This window comes from Manis pentadactyla, chromosome 6 (assembly GCF_030020395.1).
Source record: "Manis pentadactyla isolate mManPen7 chromosome 6, mManPen7.hap1, whole genome shotgun sequence".
NCBI lineage: Eukaryota > Metazoa > Chordata > Mammalia > Pholidota > Manidae > Manis > Manis pentadactyla.
This window is the reverse complement of record NC_080024.1, coordinates 143,009,815-143,025,921: the sequence shown is the minus strand read 5'-3', so window position 1 is coordinate 143,025,921 and position 16,107 is coordinate 143,009,815. Positions and strand designations below refer to the sequence as shown.

At 40.9% G+C, this 16,107-nt stretch overlaps 1 protein-coding gene across 11 annotated transcripts in view; it reads right to left on the bottom strand.

Annotated features, from left to right (window-relative positions):
* The window catches only part of NEDD4L (NEDD4 like E3 ubiquitin protein ligase), a 322,004-nt gene that overhangs the window by 54,615 nt on the left and 251,282 nt on the right, over window positions 1-16,107 (bottom strand). For all 11 annotated transcript variants that reach the window (XM_036876834.2, XM_036876837.2, XM_036876838.2 and 8 more), the window contains 5 exons: window positions 10,991-11,052; window positions 10,725-10,827; window positions 8,930-9,096; window positions 3,074-3,206; window positions 1,785-1,961 (listed from right to left, as the gene is read on the bottom strand). In XM_036876834.2, coding sequence (XP_036732729.1) covers window positions 1,785-1,961; window positions 3,074-3,206; window positions 8,930-9,096; window positions 10,725-10,827; window positions 10,991-11,052 — 642 coding nt within the window. The remainder of the gene's footprint in view (window positions 1-1,784; window positions 1,962-3,073; window positions 3,207-8,929; window positions 9,097-10,724; window positions 10,828-10,990; window positions 11,053-16,107) is intronic.

Here is a 16,107-nt window from a genome sequence, read left to right as displayed (position 1 = left end):
CTCAAATACAATTTTGTGCTACTCCTGAAGGGCAGGTATGTATCATTTTAGCTTCTGAATGGAGTTGAAGTGAAGGTAATATAAAAAAAAATCTTGTGTGTAATGTATAATGTTTGTCTCACTGAATATTAATTGGTTAACATGGTTAACAAAAAAAAAACCTAACAGATCCAATCAGAAGAGCAGGTCACACACACAAAAGCCAGGGGGTCTAATCAGCATCTCCTCCACTGGATGAGTCTAGCAATTTCTCATGTCTAATATTTTGCAAATGGGATAAAGCCAAAGAAAGACTGTGGCACTGCTGGGGGCTGTTACTGTCTTTCCACAATGGTTAGCATGAAGGATTCATTCTTTAGTAACTAAAGTTTATGCTACTGTCGCTGAATGTAGAGTGACTCTGACAAGCAAACCTGGAGAAGCCCATATTCTTCTTTTTCCTAGGCACTCTTATTTAATGGCTGAACCAGACTCAATACAAACTTAATGCCAACACTTGCACTTGGATCTGAAAGATATGTTACACACCTTAAATAACCTAATGCAGGAGCTCCCTATGCAAGTAATTAGAGGTGCTAACTCAACACTGATGCTGAAGGAAATTGTCATTTTTCACTTGATGGACTAAAGGAGTAAAATTGCTATGGTTCTTGCAGGACTCACTTCTTTTTACAGGATTTAAATATATGGTGTTACTGCATGTGTTGCTTCCATAGGAACAGTTTTACTAATTCAAATATCCCACATATGCAAACTTTTTTTCCTGCCCTTTTAGTACTAAATTTTCACCTCATTGGCAATTCTCTTTCTGAAACACACTCATAGAATTTTGATACAAAACCACATTTACTGAGTAATCAAGCAACTCATACACTATGGGCCAATGGGGCCTTTTTAAATGAAAACACTGTAATTGAAGGAGTAACGATTTTGTGGCTGCTTACTCGCTCTTACCCTCTATGCAGTCCTGTGAGCCATTACATTTGATAGGGTTGTAATAACAGCTATTTTTCCAAGATGCCACTTTTGGTGGAGTGACTACCATCATTTACTATGGTACATCTTTAAGTTCAAGTTCTTGAGAAACATTAAGACTGCATTTATTCTCAATTTTATACACAAGCAGGAATTTTGTATGGGCTTTTTCTGCACAGTTTTGTACTGTCAAATGCGGACATCTTCATGGCTGATTCTACTACTTCTCATTGAGACTTAGCCCCATCTGAAGCTTCTAGAAAGTTTCCCTGATAGTTTGAAACCCAAGCTCAAATGCTACCCTGATGTGTCATAATTTCACAACCTTTCTCAAGGATTCATTTTCTGGGACTTGGGAGATGTCTTCTATCTCCCATTCTAACCTCGTTTTGCATGGGTCACTTATACATCATGGCTTCACCTGTGAAATGAGAATGATAAAAGTCTGCAGAGTATGACCTAAGAGCCCCATGCCTCTTAAGTCCCAGTGTGAAATACCACCTTTGTGATGAAGGAACTATTTAGGAGCCTTTGGCTGGGAAAATAAACTGTACATGGTTAAAGCTGATAATTACAGAAGTCATGAACTCTTACTCTCTCGAGTTCTTTATAAATCAAAAATTCTCACCTGCTCAGGCTAATCATGGTGTAGTCCTGCCTCTCTTAGGGAAGGAGGCACTTTGGAAAACGTCAGTTTATGTGGGAGCTGGAAGACCCTTGGGTCATTATTTGCATACCACATTCTCTTAAAGCAACAAAAAATGATAAAATACTTGCTCCACTTCGCATTCAAATGGACTGTCACTTACAATCAAAGAACTGAACTGCTCCCCGTTGGAGTCTGGAGTGATCTGAAGCCTTCTGCTGAGCTCCTCGGAGAGTTCCTGGGGGCTGGTCCGAGACACCGGGGAGGCTGGTGGTGGGGGCAGTGCCAGACTGAGGGAGTCCCCAGTGATACTCACTTCTTCTGAAATGGTCTCCCAAGGCTATCAAGGAATGAGACATAGGGTTTAATGTGAGGACCGAGGGATCCTCTTGTCCTCTCCCTGACAGGAACCATTATAACTGTAATTAGCTTTTACTGAGCACTTGGGAAGCAAACAGTATTCTCCATAACTATGTGAGGAAGATATGGCTACTACCCTAATTAATAGTTGGAGAAACTGAGCCAAAGAGAGTAACCTGCCAGAGGTGAAAGGCCTTGGATGGGACAGGGCCAGGACTTCAAGTGAAGGAGCCTGGTCCCAGGCACCAAGCCCTTTACTTTACAATACCATCTCTCTGAGCGGTGACTTACTTTTAGGACTTCTTACAATATGCATGGGTTAAAAAATGTTCTGAGGAATTCATTCATGATTTTCATGAATTTTCTTCTATTCTAACTGCTGAAGATTCAGTAAAAACAGCAGAGATGCTGTTAGGGTTATAAATGAACATTGGTATGAAGAAACTTTTACTGGATTTATTATGGAATCATTAATTTTGCTTTTCCAGTTGTGACCACTGGAACAATTTATGAATGACCTTCATAACACAATGCCTAAAGAGAATGGATTTCTAATCCATGAAGCTATGGCAATTGCTAATTTGCTGTTCAATAAGTAATCTTTTTCCCCAGTAATTAATAATGAACAGTTAAGAAGAAAATTAGAAACATTTGTAAATTCACCCAAATTTGTATTTTCTTGGTAATAAATCACTTCAATGATGTCAGAAGTACTCAATAAAAAAATTGTATTTGATACCTAAACAAGTTAATAGGGCTCATTCAATTGCTTAAACATGATAACCCTTTTGCCACTTAATGATATATGGTTAGACAGTGTGTGGGGAGAAATAAATTCCAAAGTGAAAATATGTTAAGATTTCCACAGTAAAATTAATGTCATTCCCTTCTGTAGTAACACAGATACATGGTTTCATCAAACATGGCTTTTATAAGGACTTTCTCAATAAATATCCTAATGGACATCAACTAGCTCTGAGACTGTAATCTTTACTCTTTAGACAGCATGGACTGCGAAAACGAGGACATAGATCAGCCTGAGGACATGGAAAAGAAGAGGTGCAGGGTGTGGAGGTGACGAGCGTGTGGTACCTCAGGGCCGTCTCCGCCCTCGCTGGGCTCGGGCTCCAGGTCTTCGCTGATGTGCCTGCGGGAGCGGAAACGCCGGTGCGCGGCCTCCTGGTTGATCTGCCTGATGTTACTGTCTGACTCGGAGGACACATCCCTGGGAGCACCGGTGCGGGGACATGAGACAGGAGAACCGATATTGGTAACTGGCCCTTCACCAATGGCCCAACCAAGCTCACCGAGGGTGACGCGCCGGACGTCACACACACATTGACAATTAGCTGGCCATTAAATATGGAAATTCTTTCACCATACCTTGGCTACAGTTCAAGGTTCATTTCCATCAAACACGGTGTTGAAATGCATCAGTATTTTGAGCACCTTTCCCTCATATACTGCAAAATGTACTTTAGTATTGAAGGAAGAAGAGAAATCAAAGTCTCCACTCATTTGTTCCAGTGCCGTGTCAGGCTTCTTGGAGGAGAGGTGACAGGTAAGCTGGCACTTGTTGCCAGGGAGTGGCAACCCATCTAGGAGTCTGGCAATCACAAGGCAGTACCATCTGGTCATTAACAATTGACCAAAGAACAGAAATAACACAAACTCAAAGCTGGGATCCAGAGGGAAGTGCTCCTGACCCAGTGTGAACTTTTCCGGCTGCTGTGGATCTGCTGTCTCAGAATCATGACACTGCAATTCTGCCCATGAAAGTACTTTGAAGAATTCACAGAAACATGAGGCAGTTAACCTGGGATTTGAACAAAACTGCAACTTCACTTTTTTTTTTTTTCCATCATGTAACTCTCTTAAATTTGAAAGCATTGATTCAACTTTGAAAACTTTTACAATAAATTAAGGGAATCATTCTTGGCGAGATATACTACTTGGAGTTTTTTTGAGAAGTTTAGATGTTAAAATGTTTTTCAGAGAAAACTCTTATAGAATCATTCAATAAGATGCCACATTTGTTAATAAAAATGATGCTGCAAGTTACATTTCAAAATATTTGAAAACATTATTTTGGACTAATTGAAATAGAGTATTAATCAAGGGCTCTCATTATGATGTTTCCTAAATCAAAGGTTTTAAAATATTCTTATAGTTTCAAACTAACTTATACCATACCCCAATAAAGAGCCTTTTACACCTGCTATGTAACTAGTTTGGAATAAGCAAACTATTGCAATTAGCAACACTGTATGCAAATAAATACGTGACTCTACCACCAGTTTCAGATTATTTTCAACAAACATCTATATATCATTAACTTTACTGGTAAATGGGGGTAGTCTGAAAGTTAGCTTCCTTTTAACCCACATTAAAATGATAATTCCTTATTATTAAAATCTGAATTAATGAAGTCTTACTGTATATCTGTGCACCCAATACACTAACTTTTAAATTCTAACAGAAATATATATCCTGCATATTTTATAGCTCTATTAAACTATAACTAAACTAAAAAGATCACATTAAATCTAGATACCTTCAGGAAAACTGACACAATGGTGGCCCATAGGGGAAAATAATTAAAATAAAAGGACACACAGGTATAATAATCACGTTTCTGAAACCACCAAAACAGAATGATAAAAAATGATACTCTGTTGGATATGTTAGGAAATGTAATACTGTATTTGTGATTTTATGTCACTGCAGCCATTTTTATATGACATTCAATTCTTAAGATGTAATGGTTATGAAAATTGTAAGTTATTACAGAACAGAAAAAATCTTAGAAGGAAAATGATCAGAATATCTTTATGAAATATATAAAATACTTCAATAGTATCTAAGGAGGCAAAGGGAAATTTACATTATCTTCCTGTACTTTATTAGAGATGAAAGCAATTTCACTTTATGTTGACTGGCCTTACATTTAGTATGTTAGAGTTCCACCAAAATTTTGAATCTTCACTTGAAATATCAGTTATTTATTCAGTCAGTACCAAGTGACCAATGTTTGCATGCTATGTGTCAGGTCCTAACACATACTTAAGTTGTTACAGGCACTTCTGAGAGGTTGAGAAATACAGGTTTTAATATTACAATATCTGTATTTTTACTTCTCAGAAATACATAAGAATCCACTAGTCTGAAAGGACTTCTTGTTTTAAAAGGGGTGTTTAAAAATTAATTATGCCAATCTTCCTTAACCAGCATGCTCAAATAATTAGTAATCACTGTGAACCAGAAACAACTAAATAGTCTAAAGAAGCAAAATACTCCGATTCTGAAATTCCAATCAGGGACTTTTATGATCTTTAGTGATAAAACGAAAATGTTCACATAAGGGATGTCTTTTGCCACTGAATTAAGCAACTGAATGAGAGTTAATGAAACTGACTAGAAGTTTAAACACTCATGGCAAGATGAACATTTAAAAATATCTGAGATGAACAGCATCTTACTACGCTGATGGACAGTGACTGTGAAGGGATATATGGGGGGGACTTGGTGAAGAGGGGAGCCTAGTAGACATAATGTTCTTCATGTAACTGTAGATTAATGATACAAAAAAAAAAATAGCTATTAAAAAAAAAATCTGAGATGACAAAACAAAAATAATTTTATTAGAGGCAGGGAAAAAAATAAGAGCTGGCTATTTCTGTTTTCTTAAGTCATTATTAAGTTCATGTATATATGTTTCACTTGACCTTGATGGAAACTATATAGATGTACAAAAATCAGAAAAACCATACATTTATCAAGTTCAGTGCCAATTATGATGAGTGTGGCGGGTCACTGACACTCACTAGTAACTGTGAAGATCTGAGTTAACTGGATGATTAAATTATGGCTAAGGTAGGCAGTGTTAGAAAAAGGCAATAAAGAGTTAAAATAAGTGAGTTTAAAAAGTTCATCTTGTTTTAATACAATTCTTTCACCATGTTTTTAAAATTGTGGTTTTTATAGTAAAAAATTTACACTTCCCATTTAAATGGGTAAGGACAAATCTGAAATTAGGACTGTTGTAAAAGGCACTCCCACACCTGAGAGGCCTGGGGAAGTCTTCTACGGCACTACCTTCCATTCTAAAGCTCTGTATTGAGGCCTTGACAGTTCACTAAACTACGTGCATATAATCACTTCCAGAAGTGATTCATTTGTAGTCATTCACTCAGTTAAAAGGTATTTTGCTGAGCTCCTACTTTGTGCCAGAAACTAGGGGTCAATTTGTGGATAAAAAAACAGTCTCTGCTCAAACAGGCACTTGGGAGTGTTTTGGGCTCTGTGCCATTACCGGGCAGCAAAAGGCTTTCACGGAGAGCTGAGCAGAGCAGGCCCAGTTCTCTTAGAGGCAGGCACAGCAGGGCGCCATATAAAGGTGTCTTCCCAGAAGGGGAAGGGCACATTCTAGTTTTGTTTTGGATTTCTTTTGGGGAGGGGGCCTGGGGTAGGAGGGAGGGTTAACATTCTGGGAGCCAAGGAAGAAGAGAAAGTAATCAGAAAGCAGGTGTGCATGATCCAGGCCCTCGGTGCACCGTACATTTATGACTAGGGGTGGTAAGTCTGGCAAAAGACAGGATGGAGAAGGACCCTGTAAGAACAGCCTGAGCGTCAATGAGATGTCAAAGAAGATTTTTCAAGGGATTGAAATTTGGAGTAAACAGTGTAAGAAATGAAGAGTCCCCAGGATAGTCTTAATTCTTTGCTTACCACATGGAAATGACTTCACTATATGATTTCCTCAGATACAGTCTTTTGATAAAGACATTGTAATATCAATTTTTCCTCAAAGAGTGCTGCAATATTCTATGAAAAGTAAATTATGAAGAAAATTCTCTCTGAATTAAGACAATACTTTTAAAACAATTCTGGAAGGCTTGAGGGCTTCTGGCCAAGCCCCAAAAAGTTAAGGAGAAAGAACCTAAAACCATTCATACAGGATGAAGAGGTTATCATGGACGGACTCTTTTTCCTTATCTAACTTCTCTCTTGCTTTCTAGAGGCCATGCACTCCTTAAGCTCTGCTGACGTCCTTCCTGGTCCAGCCTCTCCTGGCACTAACGCCTCACCAATTGGCACTGACTTCTCCGGAAAATACATGTGAACCTGAACTTGGATTAAGAACCGTATTTTCCCATGTTGCTTCTGGACTACTGATGAGCCTGCATTTATCCAAATGAATCTTTTGTTTTGGTTTCATTTTTCAGGACACTGCTACCAAAGGTTGGTATGTTTAAAAAGAGTGAAGTGTCTTCTAATGAATTCCCTCAGTTTCACAACTCGGTGAGGTAGAGAAAGTAGCAATTACCCCCATTTGTCCCCCATAGGCTTTAATCTGCATGATAATCATTAACGTAGGTGAACATTCTTCCCCGTATGCATCGGCTATTAGTATTTCTTCCTTCTGCTGAGCTGCCTTTCTGGTCACTTTCCTACAGAGATCACATGACACTCTGTCTCTACTGAGCTGTTTCCTACCATGTTCAGCCAAGGTAGATAATGGCACTTTGCTTAAGGTGTTGCTACCAAGATTCTTCTGATCATTCCAGGTAACCAAGCCAAAGGTGGGTCTAATTGTTTTTTTTTTTTTTCCACAAATAACTAGAGTAGTCAAATGGCTTATAATAGTGTTAACAGTTATGATCGTTAATCAAAAGGAAAAGGAAAACAAATAAATATTAAAAGAATCAACTAAACCGTTTCCATTTATAGTTCTACAGGGGAAAAAATTACAACAAAGAAGCGTTCCTCATCTGGACATTTGGATAGTTACACTGTCCTGGAACAATGGATGTCCACGGCTGGGCAGTCCAAAGCTGACTGAGGACAGCTGACAGGGGAGAACCCACTTGGAGGCTTAGGAAGGATTCCCTGCTACAGATTCTGCAAACATTCAAACACAACCTAGACCACCTTCTTGGCCACCTTCCTCACCACAGTCCACATCTTTGCAATTTCTGAGGACAAACAGGTTACGGACACCACCATTCATCACACTGCTAGTAATCTGCATAAAAACCATCATTAGGGAATTTCTGAGTCTGGGTTAAAGAGATTTATCTTACCTAATATTTGTGCTTTTATTATACAATTATATAATTTACTGATAATTACACCTTGTCTTGGCTGCTAGGAAGCTCATGTTCCTAGGATAATTTCTCCTTTTCCTTCTTTTAATACTTTGCTTTTGCCTTTTAGTGTATATTAATAGTCTTAGATCTTACTGTATACTATGATTTAAAAACAAGCTGCTTCAAATCCTTTTTTCATACCAGCTGAGGTTTTACCAGTGTTTATTTTCTATCATCACACCAAAAATTGCCATGTGAACAAAACAGTAATCAATTCACTGCATCCCTGAGGCTGGTGAGGGATTAGAATAAACAGTAATTATGAATTCTGAGTGTGCCACTCTCCTGTGTGTTTCTAATTCTATCAAGGGGGTGATATATAAATTCCCAAAAAGGAAAAAAATGGCTTTGAGAGAGTTTCCAAATCAAATAACTAAAAGGAATAAAAATCCAAAAGCTTAAAGAGAAGATAGAATAGCCAATTTGTCTGCTGTTTTCTGTTCCCGGTTAGTGAGGAGAGGTGCTGAAGAAGAGGGAAGTGATATCATCACCAAACATGCGATAGATCTAGGAAACACCGCCTCTGCTTTATATTTCATGATCTACCTAAGGACATCCAAAATAAATTAGTTCATATTTAAAACAGGAGAACACGATACAAAGGCAAGAGCTTCTTATTTACGATGCACAGATTCTGACAGGTTCCCAGGCTCCGACGGAATGAAGAGGAATCCTACACAACCATGTGCTAATATTGGCATGAGGTTTACTTCCCAACCTTGTCCCGGCTGCCAAGCTGCTCCATTCAGACCCACCGCAGGGCATGAGGTGGTTCTCCTGACCCTCACACGGTACTCACATTAAGCTCGGACGGTGCCACTGAGTGGTGCGGTTGTTGTGGTTGACGTAGTAAGTCCGACCTAGATTGTCCACTTTTTCTTCCCAGCCAGGAGGCAGAGGAGGGGGAGGAAGCTCCTCCTGGTGCTGAGAAGAGGAGTCATTCGAGTCGACAACCTCCCACCCGTGCTGTGGGGTAAGATCAAATGGGAGACGGTGAGGAGGGTTCTCCAGCTGTGAGGGAAGGACAGCCAGTGTGCTCTGTGTCCTTCCTCCTTGCTCCTGGGCACTCTCCATGTGCCACATTAGGAGAAATTCCCAAAAAGGGCAGAAAATCAATTCTAGAAGAGTCTCAACAAAATTCTGAACAATGGCCAATTGTGCTGCCTTCTAAGATAACTGGATTACAGAGCAGCACAGATTTAGATGGGGATAGTTTCTTACACTGCTTAAGTCACATTATACTCTTTTATTATTTCATGTTTGTTGTTTTGACCGGAAGGACCCCAGGGCTGTAGAGAGCCAGGCCAATGACGAGGGTCATGCTACGCTGGCATCTTCTCATCACCTTCACAAGGGGAAAGGGAGCTGCTGAGGTGAGCTGCACTGTATGGGTGCGCTGGCAGAGACCATGGCACGAGTGACCTCGAGGCCCGGGGCTCTACCTCCCCCAGGAGGACGGCACCGAGGACGGCTTTGGGAGGAGGCGAAGCTCCCGCTCCGCATGGAGCACAATCATGGGAGCCACAAGCAGCCTGGGAACCGCTGCTTTCCAGTGAGGCGCTCCCCACTGCTGCTGCCACAGACATGGGCTCCATGGTACCAGAGCTAAAGTCACATTTTTGCAACACATATTTTAGGCATTAAGTATTCCTTCCTAACATCCCCTAGCAAAATCACTGGAAAATTAAGTAATTCACTGGTTACTGCAGATGGAAGGTTAGAGGAGTGTAAAAAATTTCTTGGATTTGAGATAAAAATCTGTTGATATGCTCATGAAATCTTAACATTCATAACCGTCTGCCACCCACCTCACTCCTCCTCGCATATACACACAGATGAAAGCTCCCAAGTGAAATCCTGCCTGGAAATATGGCCTCTTGGTCTCAGAGGGTTCTGTTAATTCGCCTGTAACACACTGTTCATGTATCACGTATACGCAACAGCTGCAAACAGATGTGCTAACAGGCCACAGAGAGGCTTTGCTTCACGGCCATTTTCAGAACAACATGAGAATCTAACAGAAGAGTCCTGCCTGCAGAGTGTTGAGACGGTACAACAGGATCCACAGTAGAGGTATGTGCCTAGAAGTTACAAGGCAGCCATGTCAGGAGGGAAAAAAATGAAGTCCCCTGGACAACTGACTCCAAAAAGACGTTTGCAGAGGAGCGCCTTCCTAACGCATGTCATCACGGGGGCCAAGTGTAGTAAGAAACTGGGAAAAGACTTCCTCAGCCACTTTACCACTCTGAAGCAATTCCAAGGGCTAAAAGGAATTTACAAAGAGCTGAAGGTCCAAAAAATCAACTAAATATGTGAGAAAAATGTCATATAATGATGGGGTGATTAATAGAATACGGGTATAACATTTTATAAAGAGAAACCTCTTCAATTATTAGTGTTGGAACATAAAATGAAAAGTTCATCTTTTTTACTAAAACCAAGCACATTGGTAGATGATTAAAGACAGATTCACGGACACATTTTTTTCCACACATAAGCTTTATAAACCTTTATGTCCCTAAGTTATAAAGCCTTACAGTAAAATATTAATAGGATCTTAGCCAAGGAATACAGACTGAAGCTCTGCTGCTTACCTCCAGGTCATCCCTCTGCTCACTGTTTTCTTCATCTTGACCTCCATTTTTGGGCATATAGGCCATTTTCAATCGCAAAAATCCCTTGACTCGAGATTTATGACTGCATAATGGAAGAAAACTGGTTACAAAGGATATGACTCGGTTGCATCTTTCATATTTATGTTGACTTTTTTTTAAAAGATGAAACCAGTAAAGGAGCTAAAATCTTCTTCAGAGAAAACCAACAGCCAAAGCATAAAAGACACCTGCACCCTAAGCCTCACCTTCTTGGTCTGAGGAGAAAATCCTTAAAGGTATAGGGTCGCTCCATGGTTGGATCTTCTGTCTACAGGAAGAAAAATTAAGTTTCAATAACTCCTGATAGTTTTGTATTTTAGATACACCAAAATGAATTACAGAGAAAACATGTTCGTAGTTTAGAACACAGGAATGGTGAAAATGAGCTGGTTCCTCCACCTGTACTTGACAATTACACGACTTTGTAAGGTCACAGAACTTTAGGTACCCAAGATCCACTAGATGTCACTATCAACATTCAGTTTTAGGAGGCAGCTCCAGCCTCAGACAAATGACAAAATTATAGTCGTCACTGCCAAGTGTAATTTCTAACTGCAGGGAGCTGGCCTCAATCTCACGCTGCTGATTAGCTTCGGAGAACCAATGGTCACTGGTGCCCTCCAAATAAAGGCCCCTGTGATTCAAGGAACCTAAAGATGGAGGTTAACATGAAAATATGCGAGATCTAATCTGGGAAGGCAATGTTATCTTATTTTTAACATTAAACATCATGTCATCAGCCTAACTGAAAGATTATCTTTTCCAACATCAGCCTTTGGCTGGTGCTTATTTCATGAAGCTATGAATATTAGTGCAATATTTATTCATTTTTAGAAGAAACCAGTGTTCATATTGTGCAAAATCAGTTGGTCAAAGCAGGAAATTGGAAAAATGAATGTTACTATTTCATTAATTTAAAAATACTGTATATAGTAAAACTTCAAATACCTAGATTCTTTAATTCTATTTAAAACATTACCTTTGTAGCAAGAGAGACAAACCACAATACAATTTATTGTATCAGAGGGGTGTGTGTATGTTTGTGTATGTGTGCTGTGTTTGTGTATGTGTATGTCTGTGTGTGTGTGTGTGTGCTGTGTTTGTATATGTGTTTGTGTGGTAGGTGGTGTGTGTGGGGTGTGTGTGTGTGTGTGTGTGTGTGTGTGTGTGTGTGCATTCGCACTTGAAACATTATGTTTTATGCCACTCCCTGCTTTACATTTTTAATGGCTTCCTACTCTGCTTATAATAAACTGAAAATTCTTTCTTATGGCCTACAAGGTCAAACACATCTTGCTCTTAGTCACCTATAACCTCAGTGTGAACCTGCCTCTCATTCACCCCTTACTCCAGCCGTCCTGGCCTCACACGCCCTGCATCACATCTGATGCTACCTTACAGATCCTGATGGAGGGCCCTGGCCATCTCCACTTTTCTATCCAGGTCTGAGATCCCAGCCACACCCTCAGACATGGCATCCTAATCACCACCATCTGCCTACCACCCACTATCACAGATCCTGCCCCATCTCCCCTCTTTCTACCATCTGAAATTACCTTGCTCATTTCTTTATTTACTAGTTTATCATCCATCACTTCTAGAATGCAAGCTCATGAGATCAGACTTGGACTCGCTCACCACTGTAATCTTCATATGCCAAGAACACTGAATGGCACACAGCTGCACTTGTACAAGTAGCTAATTAATTCATCTGATCTACAATAAGCTACCAAGGCCATGAGCATTCACCATTACTGAACAAAGTCAGTTATAGTCTCTAGATAGTTCTCACTAAGGTAGTAAAGTTATTTTGGAAATTAAAAAAAAAAGTTTCCCAATAAACATCACTTACAATAAAAAAACATATTAATCACGAGTACTACTGCTGGCATTTCTTCCCTTTTTCATTTATTCAACCCACAAATAATTTTAGAATTCTCATGTGAAAGGCATGTGACTACACCACGGTACTTCTCCTTTGGGCTGTGACTGTGTAGGAGGGGCCATTGTATCGAAGGCACAACAAATTCACGGACACTAGAGGCTCCATGAGACTTGGGGCAGAGGGAGGAGACGCTGACTTGAGGATCAAAACCGTTGTCAGGTGTGCAGTTCAAGTGGAGATGATAGGCAAGATTGGGTAGTTGGATAATTGGGAGGAAGCGCAATTCAAGCTGAGGAATCCCACGGCATGAGCATGGCTACAGGGTCATTCGCAGGCATGGGGGATCTAGTGGCAGCTGAGAGCGCAGAGGACAGGCGACAGAAAACCAGGGCTTAGAGGGACTGAAAATCAAACTGTCAGATGCTCCATAGTTTAAAAGGCAAACACCCCCACAGATCAAGAGGCAGATCTCCTAGGTCTGTGCCCTGGCGTTGTCACTCACAAAGCTACACTACACAGCCAAGCGCAAGGTCCTCACTAATCCATGCCTCAGTGGCCTCATCCATAAAGTGGGCTGGCAACAGGATCTTACTCCAAGCTGCTGTGGAGATTAAACCAGTCAGCTGGCTTGGTGTAAAGTCCTTGTAATAGTTCACACTTAACAAACATGGGCCATTATTATCATTGTATCTTCTACATTTTCATGTCACTGTGAGTCTTGCTGACTCAGTGCTTGGCAATAAAAGGCAGGGCATTAAAAAATGAAAATTCACCTTCATGGAAATTCTCTAGAGTGAACATGATGGTGATCTTGTGGATAACTACAGGATTCTTCATAACATCAACCTGGCTCCTACTTGATCTTATTCCCTGGATTAAAGCCCAGTGTAGAGACTCTCAGGACAGCACTGGAAGTGTTCCTGGTACAAAGCCATCTCAGAGACTGATGTTAACAGTATTGGCCCAAATGGATGCTGCTGCCTCCTGTGCCAGGTTATTGAGCATTCAAAAGAAAACTTCTGGATACTGTGTGCTGTCATCTTAAAAAGATTAGTTCCTTTCAGAACTGCAGGCACCATGACATACAGTGAAAGAAATAACTTTGTGGTCAAATGGAAGAGAACACAGCCATACCAAGACCCATAATCACCAAAAGTACCTGCGCCTTAGACTAAGCCCCCTGCCCCTCCAGCCCCTGGACCAGCACTGCCAGGAACCTGATCACCGCGCAAGCGCAAGTCACCTCCCTCTCCAGGCCTAGGCCTCCTCTCCTGTGAATACAAGAGTGGATGAAGTCTCTCAAGTCATCCAAGCTCTATGATGCTGAGTTTTGTGCATGAGATGGAACCATTACCCTCCTAACAGCTGAAGATAAAAGGGGTGCTCAACAAGGGGCTCCCCTCAAGTACAGTTAAGGTGCCAAACAGTACGAACACCCTGAAAATGCCTCACTCTAGGAAAACTACAATTCATAAGTTACCCCCTTGAGTAGCACTTGACTAAAATAGGAGAAATAGTTTTCTCCACCCCAGTGCATTTGGTATGGATACTGGGATTTTTTTAGCTGGGGAGGAGTCGGTGTGTTGAGGGCTCAAAAGGGCAGAGGGGCACAACTGATGGACGAGGCAAGAAAAATTTCAGACGTGTAACAGGCACACCTGCCAGATAATGTCATTCTATTGTTATACAAGGCTTGGAGTTATTTTTGTCTATAAATAATTAGTAAAGACTAGTTATAAAATACTGTATAGGCTTTAGTCAATGCCACACTGAATTTAACAAACCAATGCAAACATGATGGTTTTTTGTCTTTTTTTTTAAACAAATCAGCAATAATAGTGCAGTCACATCTAGGTGTGCTCTTGTGCCCCACTATAAAGGAATAAAAAAGATGAGCTCTGCTTGTGCTGCAGTACAGACTTCAGGCTGGTAGACAACAACTACCTTCCCAGATCACAGCCTCTGTCTCCCCCGTGTCTCCAGAAGTCATGCTGTCCAAGTCTCCCAGGTAACACATATGTCATGTGGCTGTGCCTCTGCTCAGTGAATGTCACCCAATAGCTAAGATGCCGTTTCACAGAGCTAGGTGGGAAACTGCGTTCATCTATGCAAATGCCTTCATTGCACAGGTGAGAAGACAGCGGCCCAGAGAGGATTAGCAACTTATTAAGGTTACCAAGGCAACAAGCTCATCTCCCAGATCGCAGTCAATAATTCCTGAGAGATCTTTTAAAGCCTGACCTTTGGAGACTTCTGTGAGTATGAATTCACATTTTCTTAACTCTCAGATCTGCACTGAGGTCAGACTCCTAACCTTATCAACTCCCCCTGTTCCTTCTTCCTCTTTAACTCACTCCTAAACCTCAAAAGTAAAATGGAAGATACATACTAAAGACAAGTGGCAAATCTGGAATAGAAGCAAAGGAAAGACAGGTCCCTACCAATATCAACTCCTTGCGTCCTATTTCCTGTTTTTTTTTCTCCACAAATAAAACTGGGCAAACTGAATCTAAGGGCCAAGAATGAAAGTGAATCACAATTCTCAAAGAATTTTCTTCCATCTAGAAGCATTTCGTAAGTATAAAGCACTGAGGAATCCATGACCAAAGAGGGGGAAAAAGGTCTTTTCTTTCCACATTATCACTCTCTATTTAGGGCACAATGATGGAGCTGACACTGACCTCCTCGGCCCCTGGGGTCAATAAAAGGTAGTGACTTTAACTTGGGAATGCCCCTCGGCTTCACACAATCCTCCCAGCCCTACTTCTCTGTTCCAAGTGGCCTCCTTCGTTTGTGTCCCTGGCAGAGCTCCAACTTGGACGCTCACAGCAGCCTACAAGGCCCAGCAGAGCATGGAAGCAATCCAGGGACCCAACACAGGGCAGCGGGCCAAGGAGGGCCTGTGTGCACCACATCGGAGAACCAGAAGCTTGCAACTCTGCAGCGGGCATCCACAGAAGGGTCTGTTCCTGCACAGCCCAACGGAGAGGCGGGGTCACCCTCCAGTCCTTCTGGCAGGGTAATCACAGCTGCAGGTGAGGACAGCTTGCGAGAGCCCTTCCCTAAGAATTTAAAAGGAAGGTTTTACATGGCAAACACCAATATCCGCTGGCAACTGCACCAACAGGCCTCTAGAATTTCATCAAGGGAAGACGGGTCTTTAACAAACATCAATTACTACATCTAAAATATTTCTTTTTCCAAACATATGCAAAACAGGATATTTAAATTATTAAAAATAATTTCCTAACCATCAGGAGATTACATCAAGCTTAGTTCTGCTCGTGAACCTTGTCTATCTAGCTCCTGATTTAGAAAAGAGCCACACTGAAATGTTGGCAATGTCTTAGACAAGAATCAAGGCAGAGATGATTTTTTTTTTTTAAAGGAACAGGTTCATGGTATCTTGGAGGCAGTCAGGTGAAGTTCTCATTCTGG